The 20,743-nt window shown below is 44.7% G+C and overlaps 1 protein-coding gene across 3 annotated transcripts in view; it reads left to right on the plus strand.

Moving 5' to 3' along the window:
- Positions 1-8,263: 8,263 nt before the first annotated feature.
- SUSD4 (sushi domain containing 4) overlaps positions 8,264-20,743 on the plus strand; it is a 150,125-nt gene continuing 137,645 nt past the window's right edge. For all 3 annotated transcript variants that reach the window (XM_017869955.1, XM_017869956.1, XM_017869958.1), the window contains exons 1-2: positions 8,264-8,460; positions 9,054-9,233. In XM_017869955.1, the coding sequence (XP_017725444.1) occupies positions 9,089-9,233 (145 nt within the window). In that variant the 5' untranslated portion in view covers positions 8,264-8,460; positions 9,054-9,088. The remainder of the gene's footprint in view (positions 8,461-9,053; positions 9,234-20,743) is intronic.

Genomic DNA, 20,743 nt, shown 5'->3' on the forward strand with positions numbered 1-20,743 from the left:
AATTTAAAAATTATATATAATTAATTATATTATATTGCATATTATAGAATAGGTATATAATATACATAATTATATATTATGCAATATATTACATATTATATAATAGATAATTATATATAGTGTAATATATGTAACAGACATATAAATATGTATACTGTAATATAGATAACATATATTATATGTACACATATATATTTATATATTATATAAATATAATATTGTCTTGACCCAAGTTTTGAGGCCCTGGCTTAAGGCTGGTCAGTTCTGCTTCTTGATTAGCTGATTGAGTCCACAACCCCAATCACTCAACCAATTCCCTTTTTGGGCACTCATATGGGGCCACTGCCCTGATTGCCCCGAGTACCAGACAACCAGAGGTAACCACTATGCTTCACAGCTCCCTGAAATTACTCAAATTACTCAAATCAGACAGTTCACAGGGAGTCTAAAAACCTAGCTAACCCCATTCCACTTGCCGTACATAAACTGGCCCAAACAGTCCTGGCGCAATCTCTGTGTGGTCCTGTGTGGCAGTCTTTTCTTGTTTGGAGCTGTAAGTAACAAATAATTCTACCTTTCATCTATCCAAATGCCACTGTGATGTGTCCAGCCATCTTTAAATCTTATAAAACAGCTGAAATGGCAAAGACCAGAAACTCTTGGAAACCATGTGTTGACTGGAACAAAGTTGCTTTCTGCCTGGGTTCCTGAAGGACTGCCGTGCCCCAACTCCACTCATCTTCAACTCCCCAATTTGTGCCCCTCCCTCATCACCCTGGACTGTCCTATGAGAGAGAAAGAAACTTCTATTACATTGGAGTCATTACATGTTTTGCCTTATCTGTTATAGCAGTTTAACCCACCCTAATTATCACAGGAAATCAGCCAACTCGCAGCTAAGGATACAGTGTGGGATGAGGAAACTTCCAGGGAGGGACAGAGGGGGCTCTTATCCCACCTCCTATGAGGAGGGGAAGCTCTGGAGGGGAGCTCAAGGTTGATCTTTAACAAAATGGCAAAGGAGTTTAGCAGTTAACATTATTGCACATCCCTCCCTTCCTCGTCCAAGGGAAAGCCTTCAGTCAAAGAACTCCTTATGAGACAGATCTTATTATTTCTATTTTTCATGGTATTCTCAAAGTTAACTCTATCTCATTAAGCCCCAAGTTCATTCTCACTTTCTAACCTTTGTTTATCTTTTTTCTCACATCCTGTGAATTTCAAATTAGTTCCTAATTACCCTAGTATTACATAATCTCCTCACCACTCCCGAAATAATAAAAGTCATAGCAATAAAACTAAAGTATTTTTGACCACCCTTCCCAAACAATTCAATCTGCTCACGCTAACCTGGATGTAACCCCACTGCGGTGAATCATTTCAGACTTTTTTCTTTTGTGTTCATATAAATCCATAGAAAATCTATGGTATTGCCTTTCCATAAATTGTATCTTGCTGTACATTGTGTTCTACAATTTGCTTCTTTTGCTCAGCAACAATGTTTCACAGAGCTCTCCTGTTCTTAGGTGGAAATCTAATTTATTCCTAATGGCTACATAGTGTTCCTTAGTATGACTAGACCACAATTTATTTAGTCATTCCATCATTCAGCTTATTTCCAGTTTTCCACTTTTAGAAAAATGCCTGTAGTGAATATCTTTGGATCTACTTTCCTGAGCACTTACTATGTGCTAAGTGCTCTTCAGGAATAATGCCATTCCCCTCAACGGTTGTGTGAAGTAAGTACTGGCACCATCTCTATTTAGTAGACGAAGTATCCAAGTGAATGCATCAGGGTTTCTTTAGGGGTAGATGCTGAACAGTGCAATTGCAGGATCACTTTCTCCTCTTTTTTTTCTTTTCTTTTTTTTTTTTTTTTTGAGATGGATTCTCACCCTTTTGCCAGGCTGGAGTGCAGTGGTACGATCTCGACTCACTGCAACCTCTGCCTCCTGGGTTCAAACAATTCTCCTGCCTCAGCTTCCCGGGTAGCTGGGACTACAGGCGTGTGCTGCCACACCCAGCTAATTTTTGTATTTTTAGTAGAGATGGGGTTTCACTATGTTGGCCAGGATGGTCTTGATCTCTTGACCTTGTGATCCACCCGCCTTGGCCTCCCAAAGTGCTGGGATTACAGGCGTGAGCCACTGCGCCCAGCCTCCCCTCCTTGCTAGTGGTGGCCTGTTCTAAAAGTGCCTGGGATTTGTTTTAATTAGGTATGTTAAGACACACAGACATAGAAATGATTATATGCATATATACATTATATATAATGTCATGAAGGAAAAAGTTTTTAGAGTCAGAGATGCCTAGAGGCAGGGGCATGGCACACCATGCAGGGCCACGTGGGGAAGCACCAGGTAGGTCTAGAGGCAGAAGGAGTGAGAGTGTGGTGGGGAACATGGACAAGAGCCTTTATTGTACTTTCACGGGAAGGAATAGGTGAGGCAGTGTAAACAGATTTAAGATGGGCTAGTTTGAATGGCTTCAGCGGACTAGTTTGAATGGCTTCAGTGGACTCTGGGGCATAGGGGCTGTGCCTAGTTGTCTGGTACCTGGACCTGGGGTGATAAGGGCCAGAGAATAGTGGTCCTGAGTGTGACAGCTCATAGAGGAGGGTGGGAGTGGGTGTAGTCTACCATCTCTAGGAATTGTCTAGTTCTGGGAAGGGCAGCCCCTTGAGGGTCACCAACATCCCAAATGTCAAAGCATCAAAATACAGAAAATAAAAGACGTAGTCAATACACAGAAATTTATACTCCTAACAGCAGAATATTGGAACTCCCTTTTCCCTGCATTATCACCAAACACCTGATATTATCAAACATAGTATTTGTAATCCATCTGATGGGTGAAAACAGTGTCTCTTGTCTTAATTGGCATTCCCCAATTAATTAATGATATTGAGCACCTTTCACATATCTATGGGCCAATGGGCAATAGTTCCTTTCTGGTTCACCTCTCCAGTTTCTTCCCACCCCTCCATGGTCTTCTCCCTTGGTCTGCAGACACAAGCTACACTTTTCTGTATGGCTTTCTAAGCCCTTCTTGATATGGTCCAAGTGCTTCTCAGAAGTTTTATCTCTTGGCATTTTCCAACTTGCATTCTAAATTCTAACCTTGGTCTCTGTCCCCAACCCTTCCCTCCTGACCTTTGCACAAGCTATTCCTTCTGCCTAGAAAACTCACTGTATATCCTTTCCCCTTCATTTCTGACACACATACACACACACACACACAGACACCCTCATATGACATATGAGGTCACCTCCAGGACCCTTTTCCTACCACCTTCTCTAAGTACTTTCCAATTACAGCAATTACCCCATGACTGTATAATTGCAGGTTTGTCTTTCAACTCTCCCCATAGATTATAAACTTGTTAAAGGTAAGGATTGTGTTTTTGTTTTTGTATTTTCCATACCTGGCACAATGACTGAAATATGCTGGGTACACAGTTTAAGTGCACTTCGAATGGAAGGAAGAATGGATGGGAGTGTGACTGAATGAGCTTATTTATCCTGTTCCACACTCCAGCCCCTGAAGCTGAGTGTGTAGTCTCCTTGCTGAGTGTGTAGTCTCTCCAAGGCAGAGGCAATGGGTGAATCAGATGCTTTGAAAATTCTAGATTTACACCCAAACACAGCATTTGGTACCATGCTAGGCTCATGTTCTGGTATGTTCTGGGCTCATTAAAGGGTTTGTGGTTGATTGTGTGTATTCCTGGGTGTGCAGGATTGAGGAAAGCCAGAAGAGAAGAACAACTGGCTCCAGTTTGGTTTTCAATGTCAGTAAGAGATTGGTGCAAATGATTTATTTTCCTTTGAATATTGACTAAGAAAAATAAGTCACCATCTCTATCTTCATACATAAGGTGCCATAGACTGCCAGTTTCCCATGTCCCCTCCAATCCATTCTCTTCTTTCTGGTCTCCAGGCTGTCCAATAAAGACTACATTTCCCAACTTCCCTTGCAGCTAGGTATGGCCATGTGACTAGGTTCTCAGTAATGATATGTGAGAGAACTAATTTGTGTAACTTCTTCCTCATTTGCCTGAAAGAAAATTGTTACCTTATACTTTTCTTTCTCTCCAACCACTCCCCAATGGCTTTCCTTTGGGCCAGACCCCAGAAATGCCAATGATCCAGCTTCAATGATGCAAATGAAGACCTCAGGGAACAACAGAGTAATGAGAGAAGGAACCTAGGTCCCTGAATGACTCTGGAGCAGACATGCCCCAGACATTTTACCATGCCCTGTACCTCCAATGGTAAGAAATTTACATATGTGAGAAATAAACTTCCATTTAATTTACTATATATTTGGAACACTTTGTTACAACTTAGCCCATACTGTAACCTACATTTTTCTTCTACCTCTTCCCAAATTTATTATTCTGCTTAGCGCTTAACACCATCTAGCATAGAAAATGTTTTCCTTCTTTTCTTCTCATCTGTCTTCCTTAACTAGAATAGTTCCTGGAAGGCAGGGTTTTTTTCAATTAGCAATAATCACCTCAGATAAACTTCATTGGCTATGATACTGCTACTGCACAAAGCTGAAGGCAGGGGTTTTTGTCTTTGTTCACTGTTGAACTCCCAGCATCTAGAAGACTGTCCAGTTCATAGTAAGTGCTCAACAAATATATATAAAGTGAACTATTATTGGCCACCAAAAGTGAAATCATAATATATACCACGAGGAAAGAAGAGTGAAAACAGTGGGGAACTTCATGCATGGAGGGTAGAGAGAAGGCATGTAATCAGAGGAGGGGCAGAGTCTCTAAGAAAAAAAGCCCCCGGTGCTCTCCTGTCTTTGGGAGGAGGACTCTGAGGTTTTGCTTTAGTTTCTGTCCCCACTGGTATTGGTTCTGGAGTTGAGAGAGGAAGAGAGATAAAGTCAGGTTTCCGTACCTGCTCCCACTTAATAGGAAGTAAACCATATTCTCTTCTACATTCCATCTACCCTCATTTCCTTCCTCTTCTTCAGAAAAATATATAACAAAATAAATTCAAGATGACTCATTTTGTAAACTTCCTTAGGTAGAAGGTATTCATAGAAATAGCTGTGGAATGGCAGAAAAACTATTAGGAAGAAGTTGAACTGTCTTTTTTTTTTTTTGAGACGGAGTCTTTGCTCTGTCACCAGGCTGGAGTGCAGTGGCCCCATCTCGGCTCACTGTAAGCTCCACCTCCCAGGTTCACGCCATTCTCCTGCCTCAGCCTCCCCAGTAGCTGGGACTACAGGCGCCGGCTACCATGCCCGGCTAACTTTCTTGTATTTTTAGTAGAGACGGGGTTTCACCGTGTTAGCCGGGATGGTCTCGATCTCCTGACCTTGTGATCCGCCCTCGGCCTCCCAAAGTGCTGGGATTACAGGCGTGAGCCACCGCGCCCGGCCTGAACTGTCTTAACTTCAAATCTGAGGCTGTCATTGGCTAGATGGTCTCCAAAAAAATGGATTGACCTCCTTTGTCTTCACCATCCTCACCCATGATGAGTATATTTTTGTTTTATATTTTACACTTTAAAAAATATACTGTATTTTTGTTGTGGGATGTTACAGGTTCAATTGTGTCCCCCCCCAAAATTTATAGGTTGAATCCCTAACCCCCAGTACTTCAGAGCATGAACATATTTGGAGACAGGGTCTTTAAAAGGGCAATGAAGTTAGAATGGGGTCGTTAGGGTGTTCCCTAATCGAATGTGACTGTTATCTTTATAAAAAGAGGAGAAGAGGACACAGACACAACAGAGGAAAGACCATGTGATCACACACGGAGAAGATGGTAATCTGCAAGCAATGTACAGGGACCTCAGAAGGAACAAACCCTGCCGGCACCTTGATCTTGGACCTCCAGCCTCCAGGACTGTCAGAAAATAAATGTCTGTTGTTTACGCCACCCAGCCTGTGGTATTTTGTTTTGGCAGCCCTACAAAAATAATACATGGGATAATGTAGAAAATGATTAATAATAATAACATATGTAATACTAATAACAATAAGTTATGCTGTAGTTGCCCTCCAAATGCTTGTCTTCTTCAGTTGAATTAATAGAAGCAAGTTGTTTAAAATACAGAAAGCAACAATACTGGCCTGTACTGGTCAGAACCCACAGAAGGAAAGTAGGGCCTCTTTCTGGAAACAAACTTTGATTGTTGGGGGTGGATGATCATTGAGAAACTGGGTCAGAGAAAGGCCACAGGCTGGTGAAAAGTCTGGGAATTGCTGCACTGAAGGAAATGGCTATGCGTGACCCAGAGAAGAGAAGACTCAAGGGAACACGAAGCCATCTCCAAAGCCATGAGATGCTCTCTTAAGAAAGAGGAATTCTATTTAGCTGCGTGGGCCCACAGGGGAGAGCCAAAATCAGTGGGTAAAGGTTTCAGGGAAGTAGATTTCCGTTCAATATAAGAAAGACTTTTCTAAGAGACCTGCTGGCAAATATAAACAGGCTACCTTGATAAGTATTCAATGAGGCTGAATGACCACTTATTAGAAATGTCAGAGAGGAGACTCAAGCATAGATCCCATGTTTGGATCAGATAAACTTGAATGTTCCTTTCAGTCCCAACATTCTCTGTAAAAATAGATTGTACTCCAGCCAAAGAATAGATTTCAACAGCTCTTGGATATACCTCTTACAATGGTTAAGAACATGTGCATGGTCAACAAATATTTCTGACCGTCATTGATTTGGTGGATATTTTAAAAGATTTAGAAAATTTACTAAGAAAGAAAAATGGAATAAATATTCAAACTGTGGAGGACAGTCACAGGACCTTGGGAAGGTGGAAGGTCCCCTACTAATATTTTGGGGTCCCAAAGTACAAGCTGTACCAAAACTGGACTTGTGCTAGTCAAAATCTTCTTTATTTTGTGTAAAGCTGCCATCTCAAGTTCATACACACGCAAAAACAAAAAACAAAATAACGGAGCTTGACTTATCTACTAAAAGCTAATCTATCCTGAAAGAATGTGTTAAAATTACTCCCAGTGAGAGTTGACACAGTAAAAGCTGTAATTTCGCAACTACCATCAGTATGTGAGATTTTGGGAAAGTCGACAGAAGCAAGGGATGATTTGGTAGCTGTATCAGGCACATAGTTTTCATATCCATAAATTGCTACACAGTCATGGAGTGTCACTGGTTCTAAAGTGCGGCGGGTGGACGCCACCTCATTACCTGACTCCTCTTAATCACTGCGGCTGGAATGTGGGCTTCCCTATCTTGAAACCGACCGCGGGCGGTCAGAGCCGGCACGGAGTGAGAGCTGCAACCACTGCGGGCTGAGCTTCGACAAAAGAACCGGCGCAGAGAGAAGGAACCGACCAGGCCAACTCTCTCCACTTGGGGCTGGGAGGGCAATTACCACCGACCCCTTGGCTTCCGATCTAAGACCCCGGAAGCTTCCCCTCCTCCAGATACCCAACCTGCGTGTCACCGATCACCCGCCACCCCCGCCTCCCCGCCCAGGGGAGCGCCTCCCAGGCCGAAGCTCCGAGGGGCCCGCTCATCTCCAAGACCGGACAGGGGTCCTCACTCATAACGCCTGCGGCTGGCAGAGGGAAAATACCAAGGGTGCGGGGGAGCGGGAGGGTGTCTCTCAGCTGCCGCAGGTCGTCCTTCGGTCTCCCCGGGGACGCGCAGAGCCTCGGCGGAGGTGGGAGCGGGGAGGGGTTACAGCTGGAAATGAAGAGACTTGAGCAACTGGCGGTGCTCAAGTTAACCGAGTCCGTGGCGAGCGTTCTGTGGATGGGAGCGGCCGGCTGCGCACTCGTCCTGGGTCTGGAGCCACCGCCGCGGCGGCAGTTCTAGGGCGGAGCGCTCTCCCGCGCCAAGCCACGCCGCGGGCTAGGGGCACCAGAGGCAGCGCGGAGGCCGGGGCGGGCACCTGAGCTGGCGCACAGCCGGGGCAGGGACCGCAGTCCAGCGCCGGGGAAGGGGTGACCCAACTGCGTGCTTGTGCGAGAGCAGCAGCCGGCGCCTCGCGCCCCGACAGGTGCAGGCGCGCGGGCTTCCCATTGGTCGCGGCGGCGGCCTCTTACCCGTCCCCGCCCTCGCCGGTCGCCGGCCCTGCCGCGGCGCCGGCTGGGTTGGCAGAGGCGCGTGCTCGCGCGGCCCCGCGCACCCTTCGGCCCCGTCCCCCGCCCCCCACCTCACGTCCCCGCCCCTCCCTCTCTCCGCGCCGTCGCGCGCGCGCTCGCGAGTTCAGGTAGCGGGCGCGGGGCGCCTCCGCGGGGCGGCGCCGGCTCCCTCCTCCCCCCCGCACCCGGCCCGCTCGGGGCGCCTGGGGAGGGAGCGCGCGGGCGGGGGAGCTGGAGCCGGGCGCCGCCGCCGAAGCTTCCGTCTCGTTCGCTCGCGCAGCGGCGGCAGCAGAGGTCGCGCACAGATGCGGGTTAGACTGGCGGGGGGAGGAGGCGGAGGAGGGAAGGAAGCTGCATGCATGAGACCCACAGGTAAGACCGAAAGCCCCGAAAGGGGCTTCCGTCCCGGAGAGGCGCTCGCAAGCCGGGGAGGGGGAGTTGGTGCCTGGTGCTGCTCCCCAAGGGAGAAATTCTTTTTTTTTTTGACAGCGCATTGAAATCTCAGTGGGGACTGGGGCAGTAGGATCCATCCCAATCCTGAGGAAAACCAGAGAAGTAGCTGGGGGAGACGGTGCCACATTGTTAGATTCCCAGAGTGAAATGTATAGGCCCAGGGAAAAGTGTCCTCTCGGCCCCGAGACGCGGGGAGGCTTTAGACTTTCCTGTGGTGGGCACAGCTGCTGAATCCCGGGGACCGGCGCGGAGCCAATGTGCGCTAACCCCTGCCCTCCCTCCTGTCCTCCATCCCCCAGCACGCGCAGCATCCCACGGCGGCTGTTACTCAGTGCACCCGGCTCGGGGGAAGGCGGGGGACCTCGCCGTGGGAAAGGGGCGGGGCCGCGCGGGGGAGGAACCAGGATGGAGCCTGGGAAGCCGAGGCGCCGGGTCCCAGAGCGGAGGAGGGAGAGCGTGCCCCCTAAGCCCGGACAGTCTGGCTTATTGTCGTGTTCCGCTTCTGGTTGCAGACCCTTGCAAGCTGGATGCCCTCTGTGGATGAAAGATGTATCATGGAATGAACCCGAGCATTGGAGATGGATTTCTAGAGCAGCAGCAGCAGCAGCAACCTCAGTCCCCCCAGAGACTCTTGGCCGTGATCCTGTGGTTTCAGCTGGCGCTGTGCTTCGGCCCTGCACAGCTAACGGGCGGTGAGTGACCCAGCTGTGTTGGGAGGGCCTAGGGATGGCCCAGAGGGGAGAGAGAGCTTAGCTGCCAGGACAGCCTTGCCCCCCTCCCCCATACACCCAGACTTCAGGAGGATCTGACAACGCGAGGGTGCCTGCGTCCCAGCCTATGGCCGTCCTTCTCCGAAACCGCTGGAGTTCCCTGAAAATTCCCCTGTGGAGCCCGCACAGATTTACACACCCACATTCTGTCTGGAGCTTCCCACCAGCCTCCGGGCCTGGCTTCTCCCAAGGAAAGACAATAAAGCCTGGCCCATTATTACCACTTTGGCCAAGAAAGGGGGGGCGGGGGAGTGATGTATTTGTGGACCTCTGACCCTTGTCAATGCCTTCAGCAGATAGAAGTCAGATTTCAGCCTCTGGATTTAAGCAAGAGTTGTAAGAACCACCTTTGAGAATGTGAAGGGTCTGGAAACGTGGTCAGACTGGCTGAGTGGCAGGTTTATTTGAAAGTTAACTTTCCCTTTCCCTGCATGTGCAGCGTGTCTGTGCATGTTGGGGGCGGGGAGGAGGTGCAGAGGTGTTCTTTCAGGTGTGCCTCTGACAGTTTGCTTTGGTCTTCGAGGTCTGATTTCGGGGAATAAAGTGAATCGCTTTTCTATGAAGTAGAAGTTAGCTGAAATAAAATTGATAGCCTCAGCCTCCGTGGGCGGCTAATCTATAACATATTTGGTTCTGGGGGAGGGGTATCTTTTGGTTGTGGTAGAGGAAGACAGATGGAGTTCCTGTCTGAATTTCAGAGCCTAGTCTCCCTGCCTCCACTGCTCATTGCTGTCCATCATTACTGTCCATTGCAAACGTTCTCTAGAGCTTGTTGATATAGACATTAAAAGGAGCTGAGATACTGTTAATATATAAATTATAATCGGTTGAAAAGCAAGTATTGATTGCTATAAATAAACCATTTTAGCGTTTTAAAATATTGCTGTTTCAGAGAATTCCAAGGTGAAAATGGAAAAAAAAATGAGTGAAAAATTAGTAAAAGTGGAGGAGAGGTGTAACATGTTGGGCTTTAACATAGAGTAATCAATAACCCAGGCATTCCAACTTAGACATCTGAAAGATGCCCAGAGTGTAAAGGTGTTTATTGCAATATGCATATGTATCAAAATTAGTGAGAAAACACTTGCTTTGGGTGAACATTGGTTTTATTTTCATTTTGTATATTTGTTTTAAGAAGGAATAACTTTTTGGGTGCTTGTAGTTTTCATAGAGATTTCTCTGAGGTAGGCTTCCTCTTCATGGAGGAAAAGGTCAAGTGTGAGGCCAGGCCAGCACCTGTGTGGCCTGCCAGGGCTCTGGTCACAGCCTCTGATCTGCCGTAGACACCAGCTCTGCTTTACAGATGAGTGAGAATAGACGGGCAGAACAGTATTGGGTGAATCTGGATCATTTCCTCCCCTCCTCTCTGCTTTTGCCTCCCAGTTCTAGCTTTCATTCTCTGAAACCAGGTCCACGTGATTTTCCATCTTCTTGGTCCATTTATCTTCTGTAGATGACAGACTAGTGAATCAAGGTTCATTTATATTTGTCTTGACTATTGTTATTGGATGGGTGAGGTCTGAGCACAGCTGAGATTTGTTTTGTGCTCTTGGTTCTGCTCGGTCGTGTTTACAGAGCATCCTCCTCGACATTTCAGAGCTCAGTGTACGTCATGGCCACCTTGGTCTTATGACAGTACCTCTCAGGTTCCTATAGCATGTCTTTTTTCCCTGCCTTCCTGTGGCGGGGCGGGGGGTGGGGTGGGGATCATGCCAGGCAAAAATATCCAGAGCCTTGGAGAAGAGGATAGGAGTAAGGGTTTCCTGTCACCTGTCAGTCTCAGAGCTCTTTCTTTTAGGCACTCATATGCTGCAGGAAGCTAGCCATCAGCTTTGTTTCACTTTGAACTCCTTCAGGCTGAGAGTGTGATTTCTGGAGGAATATTTATCACTTCACAGTTTCTCTGTGAATAAACCTTTTGGGCAGGCAAGGGTGGTGGGGGATGTCCTATGGAGTTTACTATACAGAGATTTTTTTTCTTAGGAAAGAAATGCACATGGAGGCTCCAGTAAGGCAATAAAAGCAAATACACCTTAGCTCTAGACCTGTGCTTCTAAAACTTTAATGTGCATACAAATCACCTGGGATCTTGTTAAAAGGCAGATTCTGATTCATTTGGTCTGAAGTGGGGCCTGAGATTCTGCATTTCTAATAAGCTCCCAGGTGAAGCAGTTACCACTGATCCAAGGACCACACTTTGATTAGCAATGCTTGAGACCAAGGCATTCCTTAAAATAAGTTGCTTCTACTCCAGACTTTCTGCCATCATTCTCAATTACTAAATGCAAATGGCCTGTGAGGAGCAGAAGTCTCACCCAATATCTAATCTTCAGGTGATACACAGAGCTGGAAATCAGCCCTCAGAGAGTGCTTTTTTGCATACACAAAATGGTATATATTTAATAGACACTCTTCTGAAATGTGGATTTTCATTTTTGATTGCTTTCAATGGAAAAGGAACACCACAATGGCAAGATATAATCATCTCAGCTAGGAGAAAAAAAAAAAGCATGTGCCCAGTACAAGTATTGAAGAAAAAGCCTGAGCTAGAAAGGCAGAAATTGAGAAAATGATTAGAAAGAGAAAAGTAGGAACAAGAACTCTGTCAAAAATGAAATGCTTTGTCTTAGAATGCCAGAGCTCCAATTCAGTTCTTTGAACCCTAGGGAAGCTTTTATAAGCCTGACTTGTCCTGAGGTGATGTTTGAGTGACTCTCTTCAGGTTGTCTTTTGTCATTAAGGAAGAGGGCCCTCATTTGGGGCCACTGAGACCAAATGCTGTGCAAGAACTCATATTAGGTTGGTGGGGACATATAGGACCCTGCCATGCGTGGAATCTGCATGGAGCATGGCTTCAGCCATTTCTCTCCTTTCTGCCCCAGTACATTTGACCAGAGATCTGCTGGGCTTTGAAGGATGCCCAGAGTACCCCTCACCCCCAGGCTTCAAGGAAGAGAGCCAAGAGTTTGTTCAACAAATGACTCCTTTAAGGTGAATTCTTTAGCATGTTTCTATATTATAAATAACTCAATACTTTAGCTATATTTCTATATTATAAATAACTCTATATTATAAATAACTTAAATAACTTTAGCACGTTTCTGTATAATAAATAACTCAATCAGGCTCTGCCACTTGATAGCTTTGGGGTCTCAGGACTTGGGAGCCTTAGCTTCCTCATCTATAAAATGAGGATGATGGTGCCTAATTTATGAGGTTGGTATGAAGGATGGAAGACATGTAGGCACTTAGTAAATGTAAGTAATAGTAGGGAGGAGGGGGCTGAGACAATGCCATAATTTTGGAGACCTTTGCTTTATTCATTCAATAAACATTGAGTGCCTATCCCCTGTCCTGAGCCAAGCACTATTGCATAAATGTTATTTTTATCTAGAACTCTCTCTTACTCATTTTTTCCCTAAGTGAGCAAATTTTCTCCAATTTCTCTCTATCCCCAACTTTTAAATGCCATAACCTCTCTCATATTTCCTTAGTCAGTAAGTTCTTCCCTTACCTGGGTTTCCATTGCACTAGCTGCAACCCTCTATCATAATATTGTCTTGTATACTAGACCACAAGCCCACTGAGGGCAAGAGCCTCGACTTTATTCATTTTTGTGTCTCAGGCACCCAGCACAACATCTGACACACGGTAGATGTTCAGCTAATTTTGATTGAAAGCAAGAAAAAAGATTCCCAAATTACTGCCATACCATTAAGAAAATAATTACCATGAGTGAGTTACTTTTTACAAAAGTGCAAAAGTTTCATGATAGCTGGGGCCACATCCAATTAATGGTAGTCTGTGAGGTTGGAAGGAAAATCAGGAAAGGCTCTACAGAAGAGGTGGCACTTAGGATAGGATGGTGGGGAGGGAGGTTGCATCTCAGTTGGAGGGATAGCTCGTGCAAAGGTGTGGAGGTGGTTATGTGATTGGACTCTTCAGGGAGCAGAAAATAGTCTCTTTAATCTAGAATATAGTATACCTGCAAGGAATCAGTAGGGTAGAAGGAAAAATAGGTTAGAACCTTATTGTAAAAGTCCTAGAAGCTCTAAGAGGGGTTCTGAAAGTCACAGCAGGCAGTGGGGAACCCACTGAAGGGTGGAGAGCAGGAGCAAAATATCATCTGAGCTTGGCTTGTCTTCCTTTCTCTGTTTCTAGGTCTCTGACTCATGCAGACCCCCAGTCTAGCTGCCCTTTCTGCATACCCAAGTCATGGTCCTAGTGCAGCTAAATTGAGCTCCTGGAGTCGTCATTTGGTTCATGTCACTATAGTGCTGTGCTGTGTGCCAGCAGGTAGAAACAGATGCTTTCTGACTGACTTACTGATTTGTAGATGTTAAGTCCCTTGGTTTTATTGAGAAACACTTTCTTACATGGTAGACTGAAAGCTTTTCATTCAATGCTACATCTAAAATTCACAATTTCGAACTGCACTTAATCTGTACACAAAGTCCCAGCTCCTCTAACTCTAACGTATGTTTCTTCAACAAAAGGCTACCTTAATATAAGCAGCATGGAAACTCTTTTGATTTATCCAGTGGGTGAAATCTGAAAGCTTTTGGAGGCAGAATGATTTCGTATAACAAGTAGCAAATCTCTTGTCTCAGAGGCCTGAAGAGGCAAGTCAGAGAATCAGTGGTTCTTTAATTTTTGAATGTAATGAAGAATGTAGGTGAAGACCTGTCTCCAGTAAGTACTGATTAGATACGTGAAGAAAAGCACCTGAATTATTCTGTTCCTGGTTTCAGAGACATATTTCCAAAGCTTGCAAAAGACCAAGGAGGCTTACCTTTAGATGGGAAGCTGTGGTATAAGCAAGAGCTCTGCATTCTTTATAGGATGGATAGAACTCAAGTTCAGCATCTGTCCTTAAATTGCCACCTAGCTTTGGTCAAGTGGTGTGACTTCCCCTTGACTCAGTTCCTTTCATATCACTAATATTCGATTCTGCGATTACAGGAATTTGATGGATTCTAAAATCTGGGTAAAGCCGGCTCTCTTTTTCCCACCCACCCATCCATCTTTTTCCAGTGTCTGTTGTATATCCTGGGGATACACAGTTAAGGGGATACAGTTCTTGCTGCTGAGAAAACATACAAGTAAGGGTTGGTGTTTTCTCAAAAGTTTAAATGCAAAAAGCATGCATAAAATTATTTTTTCACACATTTTAAATTTGATTTAAAATTTCATGTTAGTGTTTTCTATTGATTCTGATGAGAAAAGTGATTTTGCAGACTGCTCCTCTTTATCCTTGCCCTGCTTTGAAAGCTTATTTGCTGTTTGACAATTGAAATAACCACACATAGTAACAGTATGTCTAAATAGATCATTGGGATCATTGCCTCTGAATTGAGGGAAAGAAAGGGGCAAAAGGATAGGCTTTCAAATTTGTATACAAATATGGTCCTCCTTCACCAAAACCAATCACAGTATCTAGGACTGATGGATAGATGTATATTCTTATATATTTTATTGATTTATTGGTCCATTCTCATAAGAATGAGCTGTTCAACTATTGTTAACCATGGGAGATTGGGAAAAGGGACACAATTTTAAATTGGCCAACATTTGGGTGATTGATAAAAGTTTCCAAATTGTTAATAATACTTCAATAATAATTGAAGAGTGCTTATTACATACCAACTCAGTTTTCCACACTTCGTGTATACTAACTCATTTAATTCCTCACAACTGTATAAAGTAGATTTTGTTATTTGTCCTTATTATACAGAAGAAGAAAAGAAGGCATGGAAAGATTAAGCAACTTGTCCAAGATCACCTAGCTTACAAGTGGGGCATGGTGACCCAGATTTCTTTTAATGATAATCTTTCTTTTAGCATGCCAGGGCTTGGAAATCCCAATCCATAAATACATTTTTTCTTCATATTGTATTTGACTCAAACATTTTTCTTTAAGCTGAGTTATCAAATATTTTGGAACACCCCCTGCCCTGAGAGAAGGGAAATCTTTTGTGTTGTGAGCAAAAAGCAGAAAACATGTAAACAAATCATTAACAACAACAACAACAAGAAAATCCCACAACTCAAGACAAAGTGAAGGCCAGAGTGCCTGAATCTTGGGCTCTGAATGGTGAATAGTAAGAGGACAGAAACCCATGTGCCTGTCCTTTTGTGCCTGTTGGAAGAAGGTAGTCAGAATGGGTTGTGCCTGACCCTTACCTGCTCTGCCAAAGGTGAGTAAACAAGTGGCTGGTTTCTGGGGCCTTCTGCTAGTGACTGTCACTGCCATCACCATTCCCTTCTGATGGTTCTCTGCGCTCTGTTGCTACCTTAATGAGAGCCTTCCTAAGAGTGGTTCTTTTTCATGTAATTTGGATAAGCACTTGACAAGTATACAGTTTGCAAGATGTTTTTAGTTGCATCGCCACCTTTAATTTTCTTAACAACCTAGTAAGATAAGGAAGAGATTTTGAGTATTTCTCTCTCTCTCTTTTTTGATTTCTGCCTTTTTTTGTTGTTGTTTGTTAAATTTCAAGAGACGTCCTCAGTGAGGTTGCTGTCCCAGGGTTCCACGGATATCCGACAAAGCCTGATTAGGAGTGATATCTTCTATTGGTCAAGACTTTCCTCTTTGTTTCCTCATCATTTTGGTCCAGACTTTGAACTTATCTTTTCAACTGTATGATGTAGATGAAAATCTAGTTAGTATATGTCAAAAGGTAAACAAAAAACAAAATCTGGCCAGGCGCAGTGGCTCATGCCTGTAATCCCAGCACTTTGGGAGGCTGAAGTGGGAGAATCACTTGAGCCCAGGAATTTGAGGCTGCAGCGAGCTATGATCGTGCCAGGACACTCCAGTCTGGGCAACAGAGCAAGACCCTGTCACTGAAAAAAAAAGAAAAAGAAATCTGAGGTTTGTGAATGTGTGTAAAAGTTCCCCCTAAAAGGTTAAATTTGAAGTGAAAATAACGTTTGATAGTTTGTGAGATCTGAGAGTCACTTACTCAGAAAGTCATGTTAGATGGTATGAGCTTAAGATGCTGTGTTTTAGGAAAGAATTTGGCCCAACATTTCTTCTTTTCTCAGAAGAAGGATGCTGTACTGCCCTAAGAGAGAAGAAAACTATCCACTTAAGAAAAAAAAAAAAAAATAGAAAGAATTAAGTGAGTTGCTCAAATAGCTTCTTAATTGAGAGTATTGTAATTGCTTTATTAATCTTAAGGTAAACTGGGAACATCAGAGAAGTCAAAATAATTCTTGATATTATTTGGAAAGGACAATAAGTTTGGGAGTGCCATTATAGATGAACCTCCCCTGTGTAACAGAGGCATGTGCAGGCGACAGCAGGTCGGGGCCTGCAGGCAGACAGACACATGACCCTATCTGTGTACCCAAGAGTGCACACCCAGTCTCCAGGAATAGGTTTTGGTTCTTAGGAGTAAGAAGAATTGCAGAACCTGGTAAACCTGATCAGTGATCATTTCGTTATCATCCCAATCCATTGAGTTTTCAAGAGAGGATGAGTAAGGATGACGTTCTTTGCAAGTGAAGGTGTAGCCTGGTTATCTCATGTTTCTATTGGAAATTTGTGACTTTTGTCTCCCAGAATTACCAGCATGGAAGTGGAGATGAGCAAGGAGGATCACTCATGCATTATATTCGTTTTTTTTCTCAGAGTAACAAAATATAAAAAGACCTTATTTTTTGGGTCTGATTGCATTTATAAAAGACATGTGGTTGAATTGGGTGAATCAGTAAGAGAGAGATTCTTTTTAAGAAAGAAAGAAAATGGGCACGGTGCGGTGGCTCACATCTGTTATCCCAGCACTTTGGGAGGCCGAGGTGGGTGGATCATTTGAGGTCAGGAGTTTGAGATCAGCCTGGCCAATGTGGCAAAACCCCATCTCTACTAAAAATACAAAAATTAACTGTGCATGGTGGCATGTACCTGTAATCCCAGCTACCCGGGAGGCTGAAACAGGAGAATCGCTTGAACCCGGGAGGTGGGGGTTACAGTGAGCCGAGATCGTGCCACTGAACGCCAGCCTGGGTGACGGAGCAAGACTCCATCTGAAAAAAATACCAAACAACAAAATAGCCGAGTGTGGTGGCACATGTTTGTAGTCCCAGCAGAAGTGCAGTGAGCTGAAATCAAGCCACTGCCCTCTAGCCTAGGGGACAGAGTAAGAGCTTGTCTCAAAAACAAAACAAAACAAAAATACATTCTTATGGTGGATTCTTTAACATCTTTGTATCCACAGCATTGTTGCTGTTCTAACTAGTTTCAAATTCAGATTCTCAATACGTAGAAGAATGCTTCAGACTTCCCTAAATACTTAAACCTAGATTCTGATTTTCTCCAGGCAAGAAACAATAGGATCTGCTTGTTTTGTAAAAATGTAATAGGTTTAGAATTAATCTTGTGAAAGGCTCTCAACAGTCCTTTTAAGCTACCACTGTTAACCAACTCTGAGTGTCAATGTTAGAATCCAACCCAAGGATGCATTTTCAGTTAACATTTTGTGTGTGTGTCGGGGGGCTCATCTGTACATTTTGGTTATAGCATGACAGCATATACTCGGTGGCTGATGAAGGCTACCTCAGTGTTTAAATTATTATTATTATTTATTTATTTATTTATTTTTTGAGACAGAGTCTCGGCTTTGCGCCCAGGCTGAGTGCAGTGGCGTGATCTCGCTCACTGCAAGCTCCGCCTCCCGGGTTTCACGCCATTGCTCTGCCTCAGCCTCTGAGTAATGGGACTACAGCACCCAAACACACTCCGGCCTAATTTTTTTGTATTTTTATTTAGTAGAGACGGGGTTCACGGTTAGCCCAGGAGATCTCGATCTCCTGACCTCGTGATCTGGCTGCCTTGGACCCCAAAGTGCGGGGATTTATAAGGCGTGAACCCACTGCGCCCGGCCTAAGTATTTAAATTATACTTACAACAAAAAGGGGGGTGTAATATTTTAAAATGTACAGTTCCTCTGATTTAGAACATATGGTCTGAATGCTCTGTAACATTTAAAAGTCTTGCCCCAGATTATTCCCTTAACTGTTAAGTGGTGGACCTAGGCTTTTTTTTTTTTTTTTTTTTTTTTTTAATCATCTTCTGTTACAGCATTTTTTGTAGACTGCCCGGACGGTGCTCATTTGCTTTTTTTTTTCTTTTTCTTCTTTTTTTTTTGAGGCAGAGTCTTGCTCTGTTGCCCAGGCTGAAGTGCAATGGTGCAATCTTGGCTCACTGCAACCTCTGCCTCCTGGGTTCAAGCAATTCTCCTGCCTCAGCCTCCCGAGCATCTGGGATTACAGGTGTGTGCCATAACACCTGGCTACTTTTTTAATTTTTGGGGAGAGACAGGGTTTCACCATGTTGGCCAGGTGAACTCCTGACCACAAGTAGTCCAACCACCTTGGCCTCCCGAAGTGCTGGGATTACAAGCATAATCATTTGCTTTTAATAATGACTTAAGTTTTTTTGAGGCAAAGACTTGAAGAAGTATAGGGTCTTGTAGAAAACACATAGGGCCAGTTTTCCATGCTGTTGTCACCAACTGGCTGAGTGACAGTAACCTAATTACTGCCTGAGTTTCATTATCTGTGAAAAGACAACAATACTTGGACCATCTGCCTTCCATGGTTGTGAGAATCAGGGGCATCATTGAGGGAAGTATCATAACTGTTTGAGATACCAACATCACCACCAACGAACTTGTAATGCACTCTTGCTACATTCACTGTGCTGGAGTTAGCCCTACCAAGAGCTTCCTTTGTCCTGAAGGGGTATAGCATAACAATGTATCCCAATACCCAATGGCACAGGCCAAAGTAGACCCGTGGAATAGATGAAGTGATTGTTGGCCTCAATAGTCCTATAGGACTAACTGTCATGATTTGGTATAGTAGGTCCTATAGTGGAGGTTTATTTCAGAGACTCTGGGGAGAGGGAGGAATAGGGGAAGGCTTACCAAGGAATATGTCATTTGAGCTAAGCTTTGAACAATAAAATAATTTTCCAGTCAGAGAAGGTGTCAGAAGGTGATATTTTTCAGGAGAGAGGATTGGGACAGCAGAGATTTGAATGAGAAATAATGTGTACTGGAGACAAGGAGTAGCTCAAGGCAGCTTCAGTAAAGGGCCATTAGATTGAGAAGAGAAGAGGCCAGAAAAGCAGGTTGGCCTCACATGCCCAGCTAACTACAATGTTTAGGAATTTGAACTTTATACGATAACAGCTGGGAGCCTACAAGATATGTCTTCAGGGGCATGGAGTGATCTGATCTTTGTTTTAGAAAATAATGCTTTAACAATGTGGGAGTGGAAAAGAAGTAGAGAGACCTTTGCTCATTGAGTGCTTATTGTGCATCTATTAGTGAACAGATAGAGGATACACTGGGGGAACAAAACAAAGGGCTGCCCTCAGGAGATTTATATTCCAGTGTGGGCTATTTAGGAAACTCTCACATTGACCTAGAAGGGACGTGATGAGAGCTTTCACTGGAGAACAATAAATGGAGGTAAAAGACACAGAGAGGGAGAATTCACTGAGGCTGGACAGCTGGCTGGACATGAGGATGGAGGAGCAGGAGGAGCCACTAGCAGAGCTCCAGCAGTGGTCATTCGGAGGGAAAGCCAATGAGTTCATTCTGGATGAGGAAACTTGTGTCACCTGCAGGACATCCATTTGGGCACCATCTATCAAACAGCTGAAAACTCAGTTTGGTGTTCAGGAGAGGGATTGGGACTGATAATGAAAATTTGTCATCTACATTGACAGGGTCGCTAGAGCTGCAGGGGGAGCTGGGTTTCACAGGAAGTGAGGGTAGAATGAGCAGATAGGAGAATTTGAAGATGAAGCCCAGGGGACACATTTTAAGTGTCAAGAGAAGCCAGTAAGGAGGCTGAGGAGTTATGCTGACCATCAGCATTGGTCATAATAAGAATTTGTGGGGGGCGGAGCAAGATGGCCGAATAGGAACAGCTCCAGTCTCCAACTCCCAGCGCGAGTGACACAGAAGACCGGTGATTTCTGCATTTTCAACTGAGGTACTGGGGTCATCTCACTAGGGAGTGCCAGACAATCGGTGCTGGTCAGCTGCTGCAGCCCGACCAGCGAGAGCTGAAGCAGGGTGAGGCATCCCCTCACCTGGGAAGCGCAAGGGGAAGGGAATCCCTTTTCCTAGCCAGGGGATCTGAGACACACAACAGCTGGAAAATCAGGTAATTCCCACCCCAATACTGCGTTTTAAGCAAACAGGCACACCAGGAAAATATATCCCACACCTGGCCGGGAGGGTCCCACACCCACGGAGCCTCCCTCATTGCTAACACAGCAGTCTACAATCTAACCGCAAGGCAGCAGCGAGGCTGGGGGAGGGGCGCCCGCCATTGCTGAGGCTTAAGTAGGTAAACAAAGCCGCTGGGAAGCTCGAACTGGGTGGAGCTCACAGCAGCTCAAGGAAACC

Source organism: Rhinopithecus bieti, unplaced genomic scaffold, assembly GCF_001698545.2.
Source record: "Rhinopithecus bieti isolate Rb0 unplaced genomic scaffold, ASM169854v2 scaffold_1673, whole genome shotgun sequence".
Taxonomy (NCBI): Eukaryota; Metazoa; Chordata; class Mammalia; order Primates; family Cercopithecidae; genus Rhinopithecus; species Rhinopithecus bieti.